General features: G+C 56.7%; 1 protein-coding gene and 1 pseudogene across 1 annotated transcript; one reads left to right on the forward strand and one right to left on the reverse strand.

The window, feature by feature from the left end:
* Positions 1 to 1,979: 1,979 nt before the first annotated feature.
* RBPMS2 (RNA binding protein, mRNA processing factor 2) lies at positions 1,980 to 18,943 on the reverse strand. Its single transcript, XM_056128055.1, has 7 exons — positions 18,869 to 18,943; positions 9,451 to 9,528; positions 8,742 to 8,780; positions 8,059 to 8,121; positions 7,736 to 7,886; positions 6,745 to 6,899; positions 1,980 to 2,042 (listed from the first exon to the last, which is right to left on the reverse strand). Exons 1-7 carry the CDS (start codon positions 18,941 to 18,943, stop codon positions 1,980 to 1,982), a joined length of 624 nt encoding a protein of 207 aa, XP_055984030.1.
* LOC130035325 (tubulin alpha-1C chain-like) lies at positions 3,316 to 4,682 on the forward strand (annotated as a pseudogene).
* Positions 18,944 to 21,443: the final 2,500 nt, after the last annotated feature.

The raw sequence follows: 21,443 nt of genomic DNA on the forward strand, positions 1-21,443 counted from the left end.
CCATCAGGTGTGACTCAGCACCCTGACAGTGGTGACGTATGCACACAGCCCTATCAGCACGTGCGGGGGGTGGGGCCAGGCCTCACAGCACTACAGGGGCCATGGGCACCCCCAATCCTCTCTGTGAGGGAAGGAACATTATAGCCAGTGGAAACCAAGATGGACTCCACTCCCCCCAGAGAACTGAAGCTTCTAGAAAAATCAGAGGGAGGGACAGGTGTGGCTCGGCAGAGCTCTTGGCTTGCATGAGGCCCCTGCCCCATCACTGCTGGGAGTAACCCCTTAGTATGGCCCAGTGTGCTCCCGAAACCAAAGCAGGGGGACAGTTGCATCCAACCTTCTTGGTCCCCGCAGGCGGCCAGGGGAAGCCCCATTGGGGCAGCCAGACTCCGAGGCTGGCTGGTCGCGAGGGCAGGCCACCTGCAGGGACGGCAGCTTTCCCAGCCTGGGCACCAGGGCACTGAGAGCCAAGCCCCACACGACTCCCTTCCCCTCAGGCACTCACCCTCCCTCAGCAGGTCTGTGAGGAAGGGCTCTGTGTCGGGCATCACAGCCAGCAGGAGCAAGGTGGGCTTGGAGCAGCCCCTCTAGGTGCACCCAGGAGGGGAAGGTCGCGTGGGTGTGACAGCCAGGGCCAGAGTGCTGTTACTACAGTTGCCAACACTGCCATGTGAAAGCATTTCCTTCCTCCCAAGGAAAAGCAAATTTCTTTTTTGTTTTGTTTTTTGGGTGACACCCAGCAATGCACAGGGGTTACTCCTGGCTCATGCACTCAGGAATTACTCTTGGTGGTGCGCGGGGGACCATATGGGATGCTGGGAATCGAACCCAGGTCGGCTGCGTGCAAGGCAAATGCTCTACCCGCTGTACCATCACTCCAGCCCTGGAAAAGCAAATTTCTTATCAGAATTATCTGGCTGGCCCTGTAATTTAAAATTTTGGAGAAACAAAAAAAGTGCTGGTAGTCTGGATAGTTTTTTATTTTGCATTTCAGATATTACCCACTTTGACATTCTCACGGGGGACAGCAGCTCCCAGACAGCCACCGCGCCATGGCCAAGCAAGCACTGACGCACTTGCACAAGGAAACGGCAGGACTTTCCCTTCACCTTCCTTAAACAAAGGCTCGCTGCCAGAGAACGGAAGCCCTTTTTTCTTCTTCACGCCTCAAGGGAAACATTAAACTTATCTGACAGGGGAATGAGGTCTCTTCAATAATTGATTAATTGCACATGAAAAACCCTTCAGGATACACAACCAGTTTGCTACACAGGGTACCAAAAAATGCTGGCTTTCTGGTTGGTTGTGAAGTCTGGAAATAATAACCAGACAGGGGTGAGGTCCATCACGGTAGGATGCGCTAGAGGGAGTGAGTGACCGGATGCTTCCTGTCAGCGTGGCCCCTAGGAGGAGGAAATGAAAAGCAAACACCATCTCGGCTCCTGCTCAGCCCGCAAGTGGGGTGGGAGTGGGGGGGAAAGGGGGGTACCAGGGAGGCCAGCTGCAGGGCCTATCCATGGAAGGAGGGGCATGGGACAGGGATGCTCATGGTGCAGGGATGCAGGATGAAGGTGGGACCTGCTGCCAGATGACACGTGGTGAGAACCCTGTACTCGTGCACACACGAGGTGACTGTCATGCTAATGCCAGAAGAGGGAACCGTGAGCCTGTCCCCATGAGGTGGGCTCCAAAGCAGGCCTTGGACCCTTCCAGAACGGCCTTGTGGAAGAGCTTAGAGGTAGGGGAGGGGACAGGACAGTCCACTGAGATTCGGACCAGACGGAAGGAGCTTTCCACAGGCTCCCTGGGGGCACCGGGGCTGCTGGTTTCTTCCCTGGAGGCACTGGGCAGAGTGGCCTGAAGGTACCTGCAGGGGAGGGGGGAAGGGACAGGGGCTGTGAGCTGACCAGAGAAGGGGTGGGGAGCAGAGAGGAGTGGAGACCGTGCAGGCTGGTGCTATGCTGGCACTCACCACAACACTAGCAGAACTGGTGAAACTTCCAGCCTTGCTGGGCGCTGTCAGAGGTCGGGCACCAGCGTGCCTGCAGGAGAGGCGGCATCAGGAGTGAGCTCCAGGGGCTCCCTGATGGGCAGCGGCCAGGCAGTCACCTCCAGGCGTCACTGTCCATCCCACGCCAGGAGAGCAAGGCCCAGCCCGCTTCCCAAAGGGTCAAGGGTGCAAGGAGGGGTGGGAGCCATAGCACAGCAGGTAACATGCTGCTTGCATGTGACCAACCGGGATCCAATTCCTGGCAACACATATGGTTCTCCGAGCACTACCAGGAGTGATCCCTGAGCACAGAGTCAGGAGTAACCCCTGAGTACTGTCTGATAGGCCCCAAAATCAAAACAGAATATCTTTCAAACAGAGATCAACAGTGGAGCAATTCAGTCCTGACCCCATGCCAGGCTGTCTTCACTGGGGCAACTTGAAGTGGGGCGGGTTGAGTTTCCCTCCCCGCCAAGCAGAACCCTGGCAACCTAAAACCTCCAAAACCCAACCAACCATACAGCCATGCCCAGGGCTGCTCTCCACGGGCTTGGATGAGACTCACCTATGGGGGAACCTGCAGAAAAACCCAGGTATGTGGGACCCGTGACTGAGATCTCCAAGCTCACTGGGAACAGGACTGGGCCTCCTTCCCCCAGCTTTCCAATTTTCCAGTAGCTTGGCAGTAACACCCACAAACTGCCCCTGGCACCATAGAATCTCATCAATGGCCAAGACCCAGAGACTATGAAATAAAGCTCCCAGGAGAGAGCGACATAGAATGTCCTGGACCTCTTAGACTCTAGCCCACTAATGTACCAAAAGTATCACATACTTGTTTGGGTTTAACATACATGCTTGTATTCTCTTATAGGGGCTTAAATAGCTCCAAGATGAAATACAACAATCTTCACACACTTTCCTCTTATGCTGGTGCAAAGGTGCATGGGGATGGGATTGGTGTTTGAATATTAACTGTAATGAACTATTGTGAACAACTTTATATTTCAAAAAAAAGTATAGTAACTCTAATGTGAAGCATTTCAGAAAATGTTAAGTTATATTATGTTCTATGAACTCCAAAGAGCACTGGGGTTAAGGCACTGGCCTTGCATCCACTGATCCAGGTTCAATCCCTGGCACCCCCAGTATCCACCAGGAGTGGTCCCTGAGCACAGGGCCAGGAGTAAAACCCGAGCATCACCAAGTGGGGCATAAAAACAAACAAACAAAAAAGGGCCCAAGGAGCTCACTGCTTCTCCTCCTGACTCCTTGGTAGACTTCTAGTGGGAGACCCTCGACTCTGAACTGGAACCTGGCAAGTCCTCATCATGCATGAGTGCATCTCCATCCACGTTGGCCAGGCTGGTGTCCAGATTGGCAATGCCTGCTGGAAGCTCTACTGCCTGGAACATGGCATCCAGCCCGATGGCCAGATGCCCAGTGACAAGACCACTGGGGGAGGAGATGACTCCTTCAACACCTCCTTCCGTGAAACGGGCACTGGCAAGCATGTGCCCAGGGCAGTGTTTGTAGACTTGGAGCCCACAGTCATTGATGAAACTCGCACTGGCACCTACTGCCAGCTCTTCCACCCTGAGCAGCTCATCACAGGCAAGGGAGATGCTGCCAATAACTATGCCTGTGGCCACTACACCACTGACAAGGAGATCACTGACCTCATCTTGGACGGAATTCGGAAACTAGCTGACCAGTGCACCAGGCTTCAGGGCTTCCTGGTGTTCCACAGCATTAGGGGAGGAACCATTTCTGGGTTCACCTCCCTGCTGATGGAACATCTCTCCGTCGACTATGGCAAGAAGTCCAAGCTGGAGTTCTCCACTGACCCAGACCCACAGGTGTCCACTGCTGTGGTGGAGTCCTACAACTCCATCCTCCCACCCACACCACCGTGGAGCACTCTGATTGTGCCTTCATGGTGGACAATCAGACCATCTGTGACACCTGTCATAGAAACGTTGATATCAAGCGCCAACCTACACTAATCTGAACCGTCTTATTAGCCAGATTGTGTCCTCCATCACAACTTCCTCTGATTTGATGGGGCCCTGAATGTCGATCTGACCAAATTCCAGACCAACCTGGTGCCCCACCCCGAATCTACTTCCCTCTGGCCACATACGCCCCCGTCATCTCTGCTGAGAAAGCCTACCACGAACAGCTCACTGTTGCAGAGATCACCAATGCATGCTTTGAGCCAGCCAACCAGATGGTGAAATGTGACCCTCACCACAGTAAATACATGGCTTGCTGCCTGTTGTACTGTGATGACGTGGTTCCCAAAAATGTCACTGCTGCCATTGCCACCATCAAGACCAAGTGCAGCATCCAGGTTGTGGGTTGGTGTCCCACTGACTTCAAAGTTGGTACTAATTACCAGCCTCCCACTGTGGTTCCTGGTAGGGACCTGGCCAAAGTGCAGCGGGCTGTTTGCATGCTGAGCAACACCACAGCCATTGCTGAGGCCTGGGCCCGCCTGGACCACAAGTTTGATCCGATGTATGCCAAGTGTGCCTTTGTTCACTGGTACGTGGGTGAGGGCATGGAGGAGGGAGAGTTCTCTGAGGCCTGTGAGGACATGGCCCGTGAGGACATGGCCGCCCTGGAGAAGGATTATGAAGAGGTCGGAGCAGATAGTGCAGATGGAGAAGATGAGGATGAAGAGTATTAATCTATTTGTTACAATTTTACACTCCCATGTGGTTTTAAGTGTTTAAAAAAAAGGGGGGGGGGGCTGGAGCGATAGCACAGTGGGTAGGGCATTTGCCTTGCACACAGCCAACATGGCCAACCCTGGTTCGATTCCCAGCATCCCATATGGTCCCCCGAGCACCGCCAGGAGTAATTCCTGAGTGCGCATGAGCCAGGAATAACCCCTGAGCATCGCCGGGTGTGACCCAAAAAGCAAAAAAAAAAAAAAGGGGGGGCCCAAGGAGGGGAAGAGATGACAAAGGGGCTCTACAGGCTGTGAACCGGCCTGCACACAGCTAGGCAGAGGATAGACCAGGAAGGAGGCCACATGCTGTCCTCTAGGTGCCTGGGATGCTGTTCTCGCCTATGGGGGGGTAGGGGGAAGGGGGGGGCAGCAGGGAGGGGGGCGCAGGGCTAAATTCAGCAGCCCCCAGCTGGCAAGGAGAAGCCACTGCTGGGGAAGAATCTGTCTCAAGAGTCGCCCCACGACTAAAACCTCATGGGTCGGGGGGCGTTCCGGTTTGTCCTTCATGCCCTACCGAGGTCACCAGTCACCCCCCGTGAGCGGCTCTCCAGCACGGCCATGGCCCCAGAAGCACAAGGACTTAATGCAGAACCCAGCAGCTTGGAGCAGAAAAGTGAACGGACTATGCATTGATCCAGGCCATCAAGTCTGCCGGAGGGGAAAGGGTGTTGCCCCATTCGCCCTCTCCTCTCTGGAAAGAAAGATGGCGGCCACATGGGAGCCTTGTGGACAGCAGGTATGAGCCGGGAGTGTGGGGGTGACTAAAACCTCATGGGAAGGGGGGCGTTTCGCTCCGCCCTTCACGCCCTACCGAGGCCACCGGTTGCCCCCCGCGAGCGGCTCTCCAGCACGGCCACGACTCCAGAACACAGAAACCAATTTCTTAACTATCTGACTTTCAGTAGAAATACTTCCAGGGTCAATAGGTAAAATAGCAGAAATCCAAAACCAACATTTAATTCTTGAACCCAGCTGTAGAAAGCAAATCACTTCACAATGCTTTTTCAGCATGTCTGATTTTGGGGGGGGGGGGGGTAAACTCTAAATAATAGTGGTGAATCTTAATGAAATAATGAATCTAATCAAAGCAGATAGAGTGTTAACTAGAATTCATCTGCCTCACAGGGACGGGGAGGGGTGGGGGGTGGGGTTTTATTGGGGTTCTTCAGGGTAAAAAATAAGTATTGGTAAAGGGAAATGTGTTTGATATTTGCATGACTGAGACATAAACCTGAAAGCTTTGTAACCTTTCCCACAGTGATTCAATAAATAAATAAATAAATAAATAAATAAATAAAGAGTCGCCCCAGGGGCTGGAGTGATAGCACAGCGGGCAGGGCATTTGCCTTGCACGCAGCCGACTCGGGTTCAATTCCCAGCATCCCATATGGTCCCCTGAGCACCGCTAGGGGTAATTCCTGAGTGCAGAGCCAGGAGGAACCCCTGAGCATTGCCAGGTGTGACCCCCCAAAATATATATATATATATATTATATATATATATATAAAAGAGTCATCCCAAATCGAAACCTTCCTGCCTGGGCCTGGGTGAAGGCAGGGACCACTGGGTTCCAGGAGCCAAGGGGACTGAGCCCCGGTAGATCCAGACCCTCACTCCCCTCTGCCCCCACCCTGTGCTGGGCTGGTCCTCTCTGCAGTCCCAGAGCCCCTTCCAAACTTCCTGAAGAATAGACCCCACTTCTCCCATGCTGAAAACAGCAGTGACCCCCCACAAACATGAGACACGCTCAAACAGCGTGTCCTGGCATGCTAACACGCAAATGCGTAGCAGCAGCATGACCCGGCATACCAGCACCTCAACTCACTGGCCCGGGTAGAGTGCCCGGAGTTTCCCACAACACCTGCAGAGAGGCCTCAGGCCACAGGGGGGCTGGGTGTGAGCACACACAAGTCCAGGCCTCCTCCCCACCAGCTTTGTGCCCCTTTCTACTCCAAGAAAGGGGGTGTCAGCATGGAGGGACAACAGAGTCCCAACTCCCCCATGTGTCAGAGCTCACCTGTGTGTGCAGGGCAGCGGCAGTGGTGGCGGCAGTGCCCGCTGGGTAGGGTAATGAGGTGTGGGAGATGGCGGGGGCCAGCTCTGTGGTGTACAGGTGATAGGGGGTCCAGGCGTAGGGGGACGTGGAGATCAGGGTAGCCCCTATCAGGTCATCTGCAGATACAAGAGCCTGTGAGGACGCTGGGCTCCCAGCTTGAGATGGGGTGCAGAGGCCAACTCAGGGGAGTCTCGAGAGAGGAGGTATGTGTGCAGGTGCTCACATGCACACACGTGCGCGCGCACACACACACACACACACACTGGAGCCGTGTACACACACAGGTGCACACACACAAACACACACAGGAGCCCTATATACATACACAGGAGCCCTGTATACACACACACAGGAGTCCTGTACACACACACAAACACATACACACACACACACACACACACACTGGAGCCCTGTACATACACACACACAAACACATATACATAGGAGCCCTGTACACACACAGACACACAAACACGCACTGGAGCCCTGTATATATACACACAAAAACACACACACAGAAGCCCTGCACACACACACACAGAGGAGCCCTGTACACACACAGACACACACGCACAGGAGCCCTATACACACACACACACAGGAGCCCTATACACAAACACACACAGGAACCCTGTACACACACACAGGAGACCTGTACACACACACAGAGGAGCTTTGTACACATGACCATACACACACACACATAAAGGAGCCTTGTACACACAAACTCACACATACACACAGGAGCCTTGTACACACACATACCCTCCATCCCCAACACACTCTGTGAATGCAGCTGGTGATGCAGAAGCGCGGGAATTGGAAGGCAGTAGGGCGAGGAGGCCCCGTCATGCAGCCCAGACTGAGAGAGAAGCCCCCTGGGAGAGGGATTGAACAGACACCCTCCACCTGACACCCGTCCGCGGTCCCAGGTCACACCATTGCCACTCACAGGGGTCGCGGGTGGTGCCGTGTGCACCGAGGGCAGGGTGGGTGCTGCTAGGGTTTGGTGTGCCCTTCAGCTTACTCTTGGCCATCTTGGTATTGGCTTTGGCAAACTCTAGCTTCAGGGTCTGTGGGTTCTCGGGATCAAAGCAGATGCCCTGAGAAGAAGCAGAGGAAGGAAGGAGACTTGCTCACCTGCAAGGGAGGCCTCAGGCCTGGCAAGCGACAGAGTCCAGCAGACAGGGAGGCCGGGGGAGGCCACCTGCAGGGCCTGTCCCGGGGCAGCTCTGCAGAGGGACAGGGACCCCTCGAGCGGTCTGCTCTACTCACATTCAAGGCATTCTTGGCCACTTCGGCTCTCACCCGGCTGTCGAAGACCACAAAACCGATAGGCTAGTTTGGGAGAGAGAAAACCTCCTGTCTCGCCCACAGCCCAGACCAGGCACCACGGCTCCCTGCAGAGCTCGACAGAGTTCACAACAGAGAAGGGCAGAAAGCCCCCCAACTCCTGCCCACACCCCCATATTCAACTGGAAGAGAAAGAGTCTTCATGCACAGAGCTGAAGATTCCCACCCCAATGCCACACCATGGGCAAAAAGAGCAAAGAGCCTCAAGGCCAGAGTGACGGGAGAGCAGGGAGGGCTGCTGCCTCGCACGCGGCCAGCCTGGGTATGTATGATCCCCGGCATCCCGTATGATCCCCGAGCACAGAGCCAGGAGCACTGCCCCCAAACCCAAACCAACAACAGAAAGACCCAGGGGTTGGGAAGAGACAGCTCCAAGGGCTGGGGCACACGGGGCTACCGGGATTTCATTTCTTTCATTCTCCCTTTGTGGTTCAGGCCACCCTGTGACAATGGACAATGGCCTCAGACCTGCAAGGGACATCTGTCCCGTGAGAAGCCACGGAAGTGCCTCACGGCTAAGGAGAGGCCAACCCCTGACTCTCCGGAGCAGGGCCAGGCTGAGACTGGACTGAGCTGGAAGGAAGAAGCGCGGGGAGGACAGTTACCTGTCTGGAGATGAACCTGATGAGGAAGCCTTCGTAGCCCTGCAGAGAGAGGGGTTCCCGTCAGCTGCACCCCATCCCCGTACTCTCCCCTGTGCAGGGGCACCTGGAGGCCCACACAGCAGGACAAATAAAAACTGGGAGATTCCAGTAAAAAATATTTGAAACCAGTACATATAAAACTTAAAAATCTTTTTCTATTTTACTCTTAAATAAAAACAGTACTTGTTAAGGAACATGTGTAGCTATTATGCAAGTAGCAATGTCATGAAACTGGGACTTAAATTAAAATAACTATTTTGTTTCCCTGCTCCACAAAAAAAAAAAAAAAAAAAAAAAAAAAAACTGGGAGATGTGGGGGCTGGAGTGATAGCACAACGGGTAGGGCATTTGCCTTGCATGCAGCTGACCCGGGTTCGATTCCCAGCATCCCATGTGGTCCCCTGAGCACCGCCAGGAGTAATTCTTGAGTGCATGAGCCAGGAGTAACCCTTGTGTGTTGCCGAGTGTGACCCAAAAAGCAAAAACAAAACTGGGGGGTGTGAATATGGAGCCCTCCTAAGTCTTCACAGCCAGACCATCATAGCGTCTGACAGTCTGTTGTGATGGGGCTTAGTGACCGGGATGGGAACAGACATGAGCGCCCTCTGGGGCCCGGGGGTCCCAACTCAGCCCACCTCGTATCCCAGCTTCCCCCCAGGCCTTCACTCACCTGGAAGGGCCTGAAGAGGAGGTAGAGTTCCCTGGGCCTGACATCCGCAGGGAGGCCACTGACGAACAGCGTCCGGACCTGGGACAGAAAGAAGAGAGAGCCGGGCTCAGGCCAGGGCAGATGCAGGCCGGGAGAACATGGAGAAACTGCGGGCACTACAGCCTCCACACATAGACACCACAGGGAACACCCCCAATGCCTCTCTGGGCACTTTCCTCATTCCAGGATCTATCTGGCCTGAGCCAAAGAAAGCTTCAGCCCCATAGGTGAGGCCACAGACCTTCAATCAAGGGCCTCTCCGATGAAATGAAGAAAGCCACATCTCTCCCCCCGCAAATACACAGCAAGGACTGGAGCAATAGCACAGCAGGGAGGGCTGTTGCCTTGCACGCAGCCGACCCGGGTTCGATTCCCAGCATCCCATAAGGTCACCCGAGCACCATCAGGAGTAATTCCTGAGTACATAAGCCAGGAGTAGTAACCCCTGTGCATCACCGGGTGTGACCCAAAAAGAAAAGAAAAAAAAGACCAACTACACAGCAAAAACTTTTTTTGGTGGGGTGAAAGATACCCGGAACCTGGTTAGAGCCTCGGCCGCTGGGTCCAGGTCCGGGGGAAGGAGAGTCAGGGGAAGGGAAGCGCAGTGGCTGCTGTACCTGGAGGCACTTCTGACCAGTTCGACATCCCTGTCCACCCCTCCTGCTCCGGAGGCAGCCTGCAGAGCTGGGACCTCGGTCTGTGGGGAGGGGGAGGGTGCACGAGGCATTCTGGCAGCACTCAGGGCTGCACCTGGCTCTGCACTCAGGGATCACTTCTGGGAGACTCGAGGGGCCCTACAAGATCCCTACAAGATACCGGAGACAGAACTCTAGCCAGTCACATGCCACCCTCCTGCCTCCTCTGGCCTTGTGCTGGATCCCACCCTGCACAGAGCTGTTCCTGAGTGATCCCCAAGGCTGAAGGCTGGGCCACAGGCCAGGGATTGAGTGGGGACAACCACGCTGGGTGCTGAAGCATGAGGAGACCCCAGACTCGAGGCAGGCTGATGACTCTGTTAGCCACAAGCTGGCCCTTAGTGGCAAAGCCAGGTCAGACAGCAAGCAGGGGGCTTGACCTGGACAGTGGGCGAGGCCACGAGGCCAGAGCGTGTCCCTCACTGGGGAGGCAGGGTGCGCCATCGACAGCACCCAGAGCTCCAGTAAGCAACCCGCCCAAAGGGTTACTCGGACACAGGTGTCAAGGTCAGAAGCACTGAAACATGCTTTGGGGGCAGAGGGTACAAGGACTGTGGCACATGGCCAACCGGGATCGAATCCCCAGCACTGGAAAGTTCCACCTGGTGTAACCCCTGAGCACAAACCCAGGAGGCAGTGTCCGAAACACTGGGCATCTAGCCCAATCCTCACCCCCACCCCAAAGGAAAAAAAACAGCTGGGGCTGATGGCAGAGAGCAGCTTAGCTAACAAGGCTCTGCACACCCCTGCACACGCATCCACTAACTCACCATCCCCCCTAAAGGGGACGCACAGCCAGACACCCAGACACACACCCCCTAGAACCACACTTTCTGAGGAACAGACCGAACGAGTATCTGACACAGCTTCCCCCAGTGTGACCTGCTGTACGATCTCCCACACCTCTCCTTTCTTCATTATAAAATTTCACTTCCTGGGATTGGAGTGATCGTATCCGTTCAACCCCTGGCCCCGGTATGGTCCCCCGAGCCTGTCAGAAGTGATCTCTGGGTGCAGAGCCAGGAGAAAGCCCTGAACTCTGCTGGGTGTAGCCCAACCCTCTCCATTAGAAAAATAAATAAAATTCCATTTCATTTTGGGGCCATGCTCAGTGGTGCTCAGGTGGTACCAGACATCAAACCTGGGACCTCCCCCGCCCTGGAAAGCTTGTTCTCAGCCCCACAGCCATCTCCAGCCCCACAGCCTGTGGAGAAACACAACAGTGGGTAGGGCATTTGCCTTGCATGAGGCCCAAAGGGTTCAATCCCCGGCATCCCTTATGGTCCCCCGAACACCACCAGTAGTAATTCCTGAGTGCAGAGCCGGGAGTAACACCTGAGCATTGCCAGGTGTGACCCAAAAGCCAAACACAAACACACACACACACACACACACACACACACACACACACAAAGAAACTCAAGCTGTCTTCAAACCCGACTAAGCTACACAAAGTGATGGCAGCTTTGGGGAGCCAACACCTGGGCACCCCCCATGGAGATGGGACTGAACAAGCGCCTCCACAGCTGGGGAGGCACATGCTGGAGACACCACCCACCCAGGTTGGATTCTGACACCCTGTATGGTCCCAGGAACACCACCTGGAGTGATCCCCAAGCACAGAGCAGGAGTAAGCCCCGAGCACCGCTGGGCGTGGCCAAAAAAGGATGAACACATGCTTTGCCACAGGATGCCCAGACTCGATCCCGGGCACCGTGTGCTCCCCAGCACTGCCACGGGTCACCCCAAGTCCTGGGGTGGGTGCAGAACCCCCTGTAAAAAAATAAAAACCAACTACCAGCCGTGGGGATGGAGCCAGTGGTTCCCTCTTCTGTGAGAACAGCTGGGCCCAGCCTCAGTGGACCCGTGGGTGCCACACCTCAGGCTAATTTTCTTTTTTTTGGGGGGGGGTCACATCCGGCAATGCACAGGGGTTACTCCTGGCTCTGCACTCAGGAATCACTCCTGGTAGTGCTCAGGGGACCATACGGGATGCTGGGAATCGATCCCAGGTCAGCCTTGTGCACCCGCTGTGCTATTGCTCCAGCCCCTCAGGATAATTTTTAATCCTCCCTCAAGAGGCCCCTCCAGCCACTCCCCAGGGGCCTCTGAAAGTCGAGTTCTTAGTACGACCAGGACGGGACTCAGTCCAGCCCCGCCTCACCCCAACTGCTCTCTCTGAGGGTCCAAGCATCCAAAGTGGCACAGAAAGCTCCCACCCGCCTCCCCAGGGGACAAGCTGGGCGCAGGGTGGCCATGGGCTCTGCTAGGAATGAGGGAGGGGCCAGGCAGAGCCAGGTCAGCCCAGTCACCAAGGCAGCAGCCCCAGGCTCCCCCCACCCCACCCCCAGGTCCTAGCTCAGGATGACAGAGAACAGGACGGCAGAGCTAGGGGGACAGAACCAGAGGGAACTAGCAGACAGAGGGCACGTGGGATCCCCATGCAGGAAACAACCCCTGCCCACCGCATCCTGCTCTAGCTCCTGGGTCCCCACAGCCCCCACCCAGTGTTGCTCAGGGCTTACTCCTGGCTCTGCACTCAAGAGATTGATCCTGGTGGGGTTTGGGGGACCGTATGGGATGTAGGGGTGAGGGGTGGGAGTGAAGGGAGACAGGAGGGGGCAGGTATGAGGCGGAAGGGGTGAGGGGGCGGGAGTGACGTGTGCAGGTTGTGGGGTGAGCTTGAGTGTGTTAGGAGTGAGAGGGGGTCGAGGGTGAAGGAGGCAAGAGGGGGCAGGGGTGAGGAGATGGGGTGAGGGGTTGGGAGGGAGGAGGACAGGGATGAGGGGACAGACCTGAGGCACAGGAGTGTATTAAGCGTCAGAAGTCAGACCCCACAGAGCAGAGGGTCTCTACTAGGGCAACACTGGGGCCAAACAGACCCCACAATGTCTTGTCACCCTCACCCCATCCTCCCACCCCGTCAGGTCTCAGCCAGGAGAAGGGAGGTGCGGGGCGATAGTGGGTCCACTTGACAGAGGCTGGAATGCGGCCACCAGCGGCCCTGAGCTTATAAGGCCTGAGCAGAACAGCAAGAGCAGATCTGTCGGTTGGGGGGAGGAGACTCAGGGGCCGAGGCCCAGCCCAGGGTCTGCTCCTGCCACGGACTCTGGCCTGAGTCACATGTTGCAGGGTCGGGCACAAAGCTCCAAGCTTCAGGCCGGCCCGTCATCCCACGGCCCTGGATCCCAGGCGGGACAATGCAGAACCACCAGCTCACAGCTCAGGCACTGGCAATAGCAAAGCTGGGGTCACGCCTGAACAGGGGCCTCTCTCCTACGACCTATAATTCACATGCGACTTCTGGACAATGTTGGATGGGCCCAAAGTCGGGTGCAAGTTCTCCACGCACACACACACGCAAACACTGTCATATATGCTCACATACGTTCACACACTCCCACATGCTCACATACACACACTTGCTCCTATACACTCACACGCATACACATGGTCAAACATACTTATATACACAAGCACACATGGTCACACATGCTCAGATACACTCACATATGCTCATAAGCACACACAGTCATACATGCTCATACTCACATGTACACAGTCACACATGCTCACATACACTCACTCTCATGTGGTCACACGTGCTCATACACACACACACACATATGCACACATGGCCCCGCATTCTCACATACACTCACACATACTCATATGTTTAACATGCTCATACACACACACGGTCACTTACACTTATACATGCTCGTGCTCATATACACTCACACACAGACATGGTCACACATTCTCATAGACACACACATAGTCACACACGCTCATACACACATGCACACAATTCCCTTCCCAGAGGACAGCGCAGCCACTAAGAGCAAACTCGAGCACCAAGATGCCAATTCCCAGGGCCAGAGCAATAGCACAGCAGGGAGGACATCTGCAGCAGACCTGGGTCATTCCCCAGCCCCACCCCCATACGGTCCGCTGAGCCACAAGCACAGAGCCAGGAGTCAGCCCTGAGCACAGCTGGGTGCGACCCCAAAAGAAAAACAAACAAAAAGATGTCACCCGGGTTGCCCCATATCTGCAGATGGGTTCAGGAAGGTGTGCGCCTACAAGGCCCAGCGCCGCCCAGCGCCACCCAGCACACAGGCCCACAGGTGTGTGCGTGCCACAGCCACTGTGACCGCACCACAGCCAGCAGTGACCGCCAGCAAGCATGGTCATACCCCACGCACCACCACGGACAGTGTGAGCCTTGACAAGCACACGCACAGGCTCAGGAGTGCAAACCTCAGAGAGCACCGCCCACATGTGTGCAGCCCACAGCAATCCCAACACCCCCAGAGCAACAAAGGGAAGGGGAGGCAGAGGGAGAAGGAACAATGGAAACCGGGGCCCGAGAGAGCGCAGGGTGGTGAGTCTCTTGCCATGCACGTGGCCGACCCAAATTCGATCTCTGGAACCCCATATGAACCCCAAGAGCCAGGAATAAGCCTTGGGCACAGCTGTGTGTGGCCCCACCCCCAATAAACACAGAAGTGATGGGTCTGGATGGGATTCCCAGAACCAGAGTACAAAGATCACAGCCCACGGTGTCCCTCGAGGACTGAGCAGGAAAGGGGCCGAGGACTGCAGGGCAACGAGAGAGCGCAGGAGGAAAGGGGCTCGCCTCGCTGCAGCTGCTTCCAGCTGACCCTGATTCGAATCACAGGCACCACCTGTGAGTACCCAAAAACACAAAAAAAGGAGAAAAGGAAAAGCTCAAGTTCCCAGCACAATGCCCTGGGTAGACAAAAATCAATGAATCAATAAGTCATTTAGGAGACTAAGGAGATAGCGCCAGAGCAGAACACACACACAGTCCCAGTTCCGTCTCAGGCACGACAAAGCCCCAGGCACCATCAGCTGTCCACCAGGCAGAGCGTTGATGACCCCTGAACATTGCCAGAACGTTCGGGACTCCCCAACGATGGCAGGCGGGGAGCACCTATAAATTAAAGACGGACCAGAGAAACAGCACCATCAACGTGCTTGTCTTGCAGGTTCACTTTGGCACCATGTAGGAGCCCCAAGCCTCAGCAGGAGTAAACCCCTGGGCACGCCAGGTGCGGGAACAAAGGAAAGAGTTTCCCCCTGAGCCTGTTTCCTCCTTACTAGCACGGCCGGTAGGGTGTTTGCTTGCACACGGCTGACCCAGGTTCAATTCCCAAGCATCCCATATGCTCCCCTGAGCACTGCCAGGGTTAATTCCTGAGCATCGCCGGGTGTGATCCAAAAAGAAAAAAAAACAAACAAACAAAAAAAAAAAACACCAAAGTGGCAACAAGCAAATGCTCCACAGTGCTCCCAGGACAGGGGAGGGTGCAGGCCAGCAACACACCCCGGGGTTCACAGTAACATGGGAGGCTTAGACCCACCAGAATCCCCCAGGCTCCATTTCTGGTACAAGGTCAGAAGCACCAAACCCCTCCCACCCCACTCAGCTGGCTGCCCCCTGGAATGCTGCTGATGACAGAGAAAAGGGGAATGGACTCCCAAAAATTCCTTTCCACCCCTCCAGAGTGCTCCCCCTGGCCTGGCCTGCTGGGTCACTCCACAGAGACCCCTAGAGGAGTACCAGGCCATGCACACACTTGGCACACTGCAGTGGATGAGAAAAGAAGGGACGGGAGGACAGCCAAGGTTGGGGCCCCTCAGGCCAAGCCACCAGCTGCCATCCACCTGTGGCCTTTGGAGAGTGAAATGCTAAGGCCAGCATGAAATCGCCAAAACTCAGGCTGGGTTCGATCCCCAGCACTATACAGGATTCCCCTGAACCCCACCAGGAGTGATCCCTAAGCACAGAGCCAGGAGTAAGCCCTGAGTGTGTGCCACTTCCCCCCAAAAAGGCTAGACCTCAAAAATCTTAAGTATATGCCCCGCCCAATACACACACAACTTAAGACTTCAAAGACCACCCTCCCTTCAGGGGACCCCCAAAGAATTAACAACTGAATCTTAGGGGCTGGAGCAATAGTACAGAGAGTAAGGCATTTGCCTTGCACGTGGCCGACCCGGGTTCGATTCCCAGCATCCCATATGGTCCCCTGAGCACCGCCAGGAGGAATTCCTGAGTGCAGAGTCAGGAGTAACCCCTGCGCATTGCCGGGTGTGACCCAAAAAGGAAACAAAAACAAACAAACAAAAAAACCGTAGCTTAATCTTAGTCTCTTCTGCATAAACTTGGCACAGATTTCCTTTTTGTTGTTTTGGGGCCACACTTGGCTGTGCTCAGGACTTACTCCTGGCTCTGCACTCAGAAATCACTCCTGGTGGGCTGAGGGTGCCAGGGACTGAACCCGGTCCAAAACATGCAAGCCAAGCATCCTCCCTCCTGCTGTACTTCTCTCCAGCCCCAATATCTTCAAGCTATGGGCTGTGACTGTCTAGCCACCCACAACAATGGCTAAGACAAGACAAGGCTATAGATCCAGCAGCAAGCCCGACTGAGCAGGGCTCACATTCCAGGGGGTGTCAGATTCCTTCACTGACAGTTCTAGCACCAGAAATCCCAGCCTAGATAGGCAGAGGCCACATCTACACCACTTCTCACCGCCCTCCTAAAGCTTCTAACAACTCCATCCTTAGTGGGAAAAGAGTCAGTTCTGCCCCCTCCCCGGCCCCCACACCCACAGTTCCTGACGTCAGGGTCTTCATAGTATGGCCTCAATACTGCTGCCAACAGAAAAAAATCTCCTGGTGGTGATCCCAACCAGTCACATGGCCTGCTGTGAACCTGACTCCTGCAGGTCAGTTCCTGCCCTGGGAACGTTCCCTCCAGTCTATGGCCTCACTCCCTAGCCATGGCTGTGTCCTGAGATGACACACCTTCATCTCACTGCAGCTCACAGCTCAGTGCTCACCTCCTGTCTGAGACCGTCCACCTGTATCCCTGAGGCCCTGGTCCAGAAAAGGGACCTAACACTTAAGACTGCATCCGAGACACACACACACACACACACACACACACACACACAGAGGGTCTGGTGGGCAAACAGGGAGTCAGGTCTACACCAAGCAGCTTAATAAGAGAATTCCCACCGATAAAAGGAAACCACGCCAGCAAGCCTCTCCCGAGGAGGGTTGCCCAAGGAAAGGCCTCAGAGTCAGCCATGTGAAGTGAAAGAGTCTAGCTCCGGCTCGGACCACCATTCTCAGACAACCCCAAAGGGCCCTTGTGACCATCTGAGCAGAGTAGGCTGGGGGGTGGGGGGGAGCATGGCAAGGGATGGGGGGGGTTTGGTGGCTCTAAGACCCTTAGTATAGTATGACCTTGGTCAAAGATGCACCCAGATCTCCTGCATCCAGGACACACAGAGGTTCACCTGCGCCCCACAAAAAGCAGACAGTTCCCTGAGGAGAAAACAGTCCACAGAAAGCTCCCAGTCCATGGGACAGCCCACGGAGAAGACTGCCCGTGGAAAGCAGGGGCCTCAGAGGAGCAGAGTCCATGGAATGCCAGGGCTTGAGGATTCATCCTCAGAAAAAAGTGACTAACATCCAAATGCAATCTTCAAAACCTAGGCAGGTGTGGGGTCCACTTCAAAGCGTGGGAGGTGTGAGGTCCCCCTAGCACTAGTGTGTTCTGGGTCCCTTCCCTAGTTTTGGCCCAGAGGAAGCCAGGCCAAGACCACGCACCAGCAATGACTGTTCCCTCATATCTTAGGAAGTCAAAGAACAGCAAAGGTCAGGGTGGTAGTAAGGCCCCCAAATTCCAGGGAAGAAAGGCAGTTGGTGTGGTCCCCACCGTCCAGGGAGGGCGCAGACTTCAGGTGTCCATGCCTAGCTGGACAGACATCGGCCCTCCTGTTCCCTTCCATGTAATCTCTGCACCCTCAACCCCCCACCCAAGAAAAGTGGGATCAGGACCTCGACTCGGAGAGGCCACACCACCTGCGCACAGGCTGGCCGCAATCCCGGGCTGCTGGGGGGCGGACCCCCACCCATCACCAATAGGGCATGGCCACGGGGCGGGCGGGCAGGGCAAGAGGAGGCGGCAGTTGGTTGAGCCTCTGACCCAGGGGAAGGCAGTTTAAGGAGAATAAGCGGCTCTTTTCCCCGGTACTGCATGTATGCGCGGGGCAGGAAGGGGCGCTGACCCCCAACAGAGCCCAGCACCCGCGGGAGTGGGCAGGCTGGCCCCCTTCCACACCAACTTCCTCTGCGGCCCTAGTCTTCAAGTCGATAGCCACCGCCCCCGCTACCCCCCACCCAGCCATCCCGCCTCCACGTGCGCCCCCATCTAAGCACCCGGCGCCCACCTGGGCTGCTCCTCCCGGGGGCACGTGGCAGGCGCTCCCGGGCGTGCGGCTCGGGGAAAGCGGAGCTGGGGGGAGGGGGGCAGGACCCGGACCTCGGCGTCTGGAGGAACCTCGTGCCCGAGCCCCGCTCCAGCCCCCACGCCCCGGGCTCCCCGCGCGGCCGACCCCAGCCTCCAAGGTCACGGGCCAGGGGTCCGGGCGGAAAGTGCACGGAAAGAGCCCGGGCCCTGCACGGGGTAGCGGTCCCGGCGCCGCACGCACCCACGGGGACCCACGGGGCGCACGCCCCGCCGGCCGAGCCCGGGGGTGGGGGGCGGCGAGACACAGTGCCCACCCGCCGGACACAGGCGGCGAAGGGTCGCGGCGGGAAAGGCCGGGAGGGGGGCCCGCGTGCCCAGCCGCTGCACCCACCTCTTCCTCCAGGGCGCAGCCCGCGCCGGGGTCCGAGTCCGGGCAGTCCTCGCCGTCCAGCTCCGGGAGGCTCATAGCGCGCGGCGGTGCGGTGCGGTGCGGGGGCGCGGCGGGGGGCGGCAGGGGTGAGGCGGGAGGGCGGGGGCCGGCCGGGGGCAGCGCGGGTGGACGGAGCAGAGCCCCGAGCCCGCGCCTTTTCACTGCGCCTTTGGCCGGGGCGGGGGCGGGGGCCGGAACCAGCCCCAGCAGGGACCCGGCGGCCGCGGCCCCGCCGCCCGGCGCCCTCGGGGCGCGCGCAGCCAATCGCCGCCGCCGCCCGCCCGCCCGGCTCGCCCCTTCCCTTCCCCGCGCGCTGTCTCAGGCTCCCACGGACAAACACGGTCCGCGAACTTTCTTGTTTGTTGACTTTGGGCTTCCTTGGGGGTGATGCTCCAGGGGTTACTCCTGCGCTTGCACTCAGGAATCACACCCGACGGGTCCTCCAGGGATGCGGAGGAGCGACGTGGGTGGGCCGTGGGCAGGGAAACGCCCTCCCTACTGGACTATCGCTCCGGCCCCGCGCGAACTTTCTTAAAGGGGCCGCGCGCGCGGCTCGGGACGCGGGTGCTGTGGGTGCCCTGCGCCCTGCGCGCTCTGGCCCCAGACGTCTCTTGGCCGGAGCCCGGAGACCCTGCCCGGTGCGGGAGCCGGGGTCGGGGCCGGAGAGGCGTGGCCGCGTGACCCTGGGCGGATCACTGGCCTGCAGCTCCCAGCCCCAAGCAAGGACTTTGGTCCCCTTCCCGGCGGGAGACCCAAGCTCGCGTTACCCCGTGCGCGGGGGCGCGCGCGTTAAAACCCGAGTCACCTTCGCCCCCGGCCCCCACAATCGGGACCCTGGGGGAGGGACCGCCCCGCCTTCTCCCTGCCCTGGGCTCCCGCAGCCCCGAGACCCCCACCCGGAGAGGAGGCGGGGGAGGGGCGGCCGCAGGACCCCGGGATCCGTCATTTCGGCCCGCATCTCCGGCCCAGCGGGTGGTGGCCCCCGGGCCCTGGTTGGACGTGACGTGTAGCCTCGTGGTGGCAGGGACGGACCCCAAGGATTGTGATTCGCTTTCCCGCCGCCGCGACGGGCCCACCTGCCAATCAGGGCCGCAGTGCGAGGTGCGGACGGGAGTCGGAGGTGGGGCGCAAGGTGCCGCCGGTTGATTTGGGCCAGCCGGCTGCACCTGTTGGAGAAGCTGGAGGAGGAGTAAGTTCCAGATCAGCGCGACTCGAAAGTTTTCTACACCGCGACCCGTTCTGATCGGAAAACGCAGCGCCGGCAACCACTGCCAGAAACTCCTGGAATTATGGACTGGAGCGATAGCACAGCGGGTAGGGCTTTTGAGCACCGCCGGGAGTAATTCCTGAGTGCAAAGCCAGGAGTAACCCCTGTGCATTGCCGGGTGTGACCCAAAAGGAAAAAATAAAAAAAAAGGAACTCCTGGAATTAGAGGGGCCGGGGCGATATGACAGCGTTTGCCTTGCACTCGGCCAGACCATGTTCGATCCCTGGCATCCCATACCGTACCCCGTACCGGTGTACTGCCAGGAGTAATTCCTGAGTGCAGCCTGGAGGAACCCCTAAGCACCGATGGGTGTCACCAAAAAGATAATTTTTTACCCTGAGGGGGGCGTTGTGGGGGTAAGCCAGAAAGCCTTCTTCCTAAAGAGGACACTGATGGCGGGACTGATGTTGGAACAAAGTATCCAAAAACCCAACTATGAATAACTTTGTAAATCATGGTGCATTTTTAATAAAAAAAAGTTTAATTTTAAGATGTATTTTCTTAGCACTATAGGTCCATCTGGCAGCTCTGTTATCTAATCCTTGGCGCTACAAGTAATTCCCAGTGCCTTGAAAGTAATTTATTCCCACTGTCTTGCAACCCAAAGTAGGCACGAGCACCGCAGCTAAGGTGTCACAGCTAGTGATGGATGCCCAGCTGCGCAATCGTGTGTGTGACCTCCTCTGACCGCCACAACCAGAAGAATGGGTGAGCCACAGCTAGGAGAGTGACTTGGCAGCCTAATGTGTGTGGCTTAGAGTTGAGGGAACAACTTCAGTGGCAGCCATGTTGGGTGCTGATCGCATTAGGTGTGATGCCTGGTACTCCGTAGTCCCTGAGCACTGCTAAGTGAGCACCTCAAAAAAAGAAAAGAAGGACTGTGTTATGTTAAGAGCTCTAGGGAGCTCTTGGATGTGAATCCTGGCCGTGGTTTGTCCTGCTGCTGGTTTGGAGGTGAAGTTCAGAGCTGACCCAAGGGTTTTGTTTTGGTTTTGTTTTTGCCTATACACTCCTAGTTCTGCACTCAGGAGTTACTCGTGGCAGTGCTTGGGATCAAATGAGATGCCAGGGAACGAACTTCATGCAAGGCAAGCATCCTGCCAGCTGTCCTATCTCTCCAGCTCCCAGATTTGACCCCTGAGCACCACTGGGTGTGACCAAAAAACAAACAAAAATATAAACACTGCCAGGGAGACAGTTCAAAAGCCTGGGCTCAGGGCTGGAGAGACAGCACAGCGGGTAGGGCGTGCCTTGCATGCAGCCGACCT

Source organism: Sorex fumeus, unplaced genomic scaffold (assembly GCF_029834395.1).
Source record: "Sorex fumeus unplaced genomic scaffold, SorFum_2.1 ptg000063l, whole genome shotgun sequence".
Lineage (NCBI taxonomy): Eukaryota > Metazoa > Chordata > Mammalia > Eulipotyphla > Soricidae > Sorex > Sorex fumeus.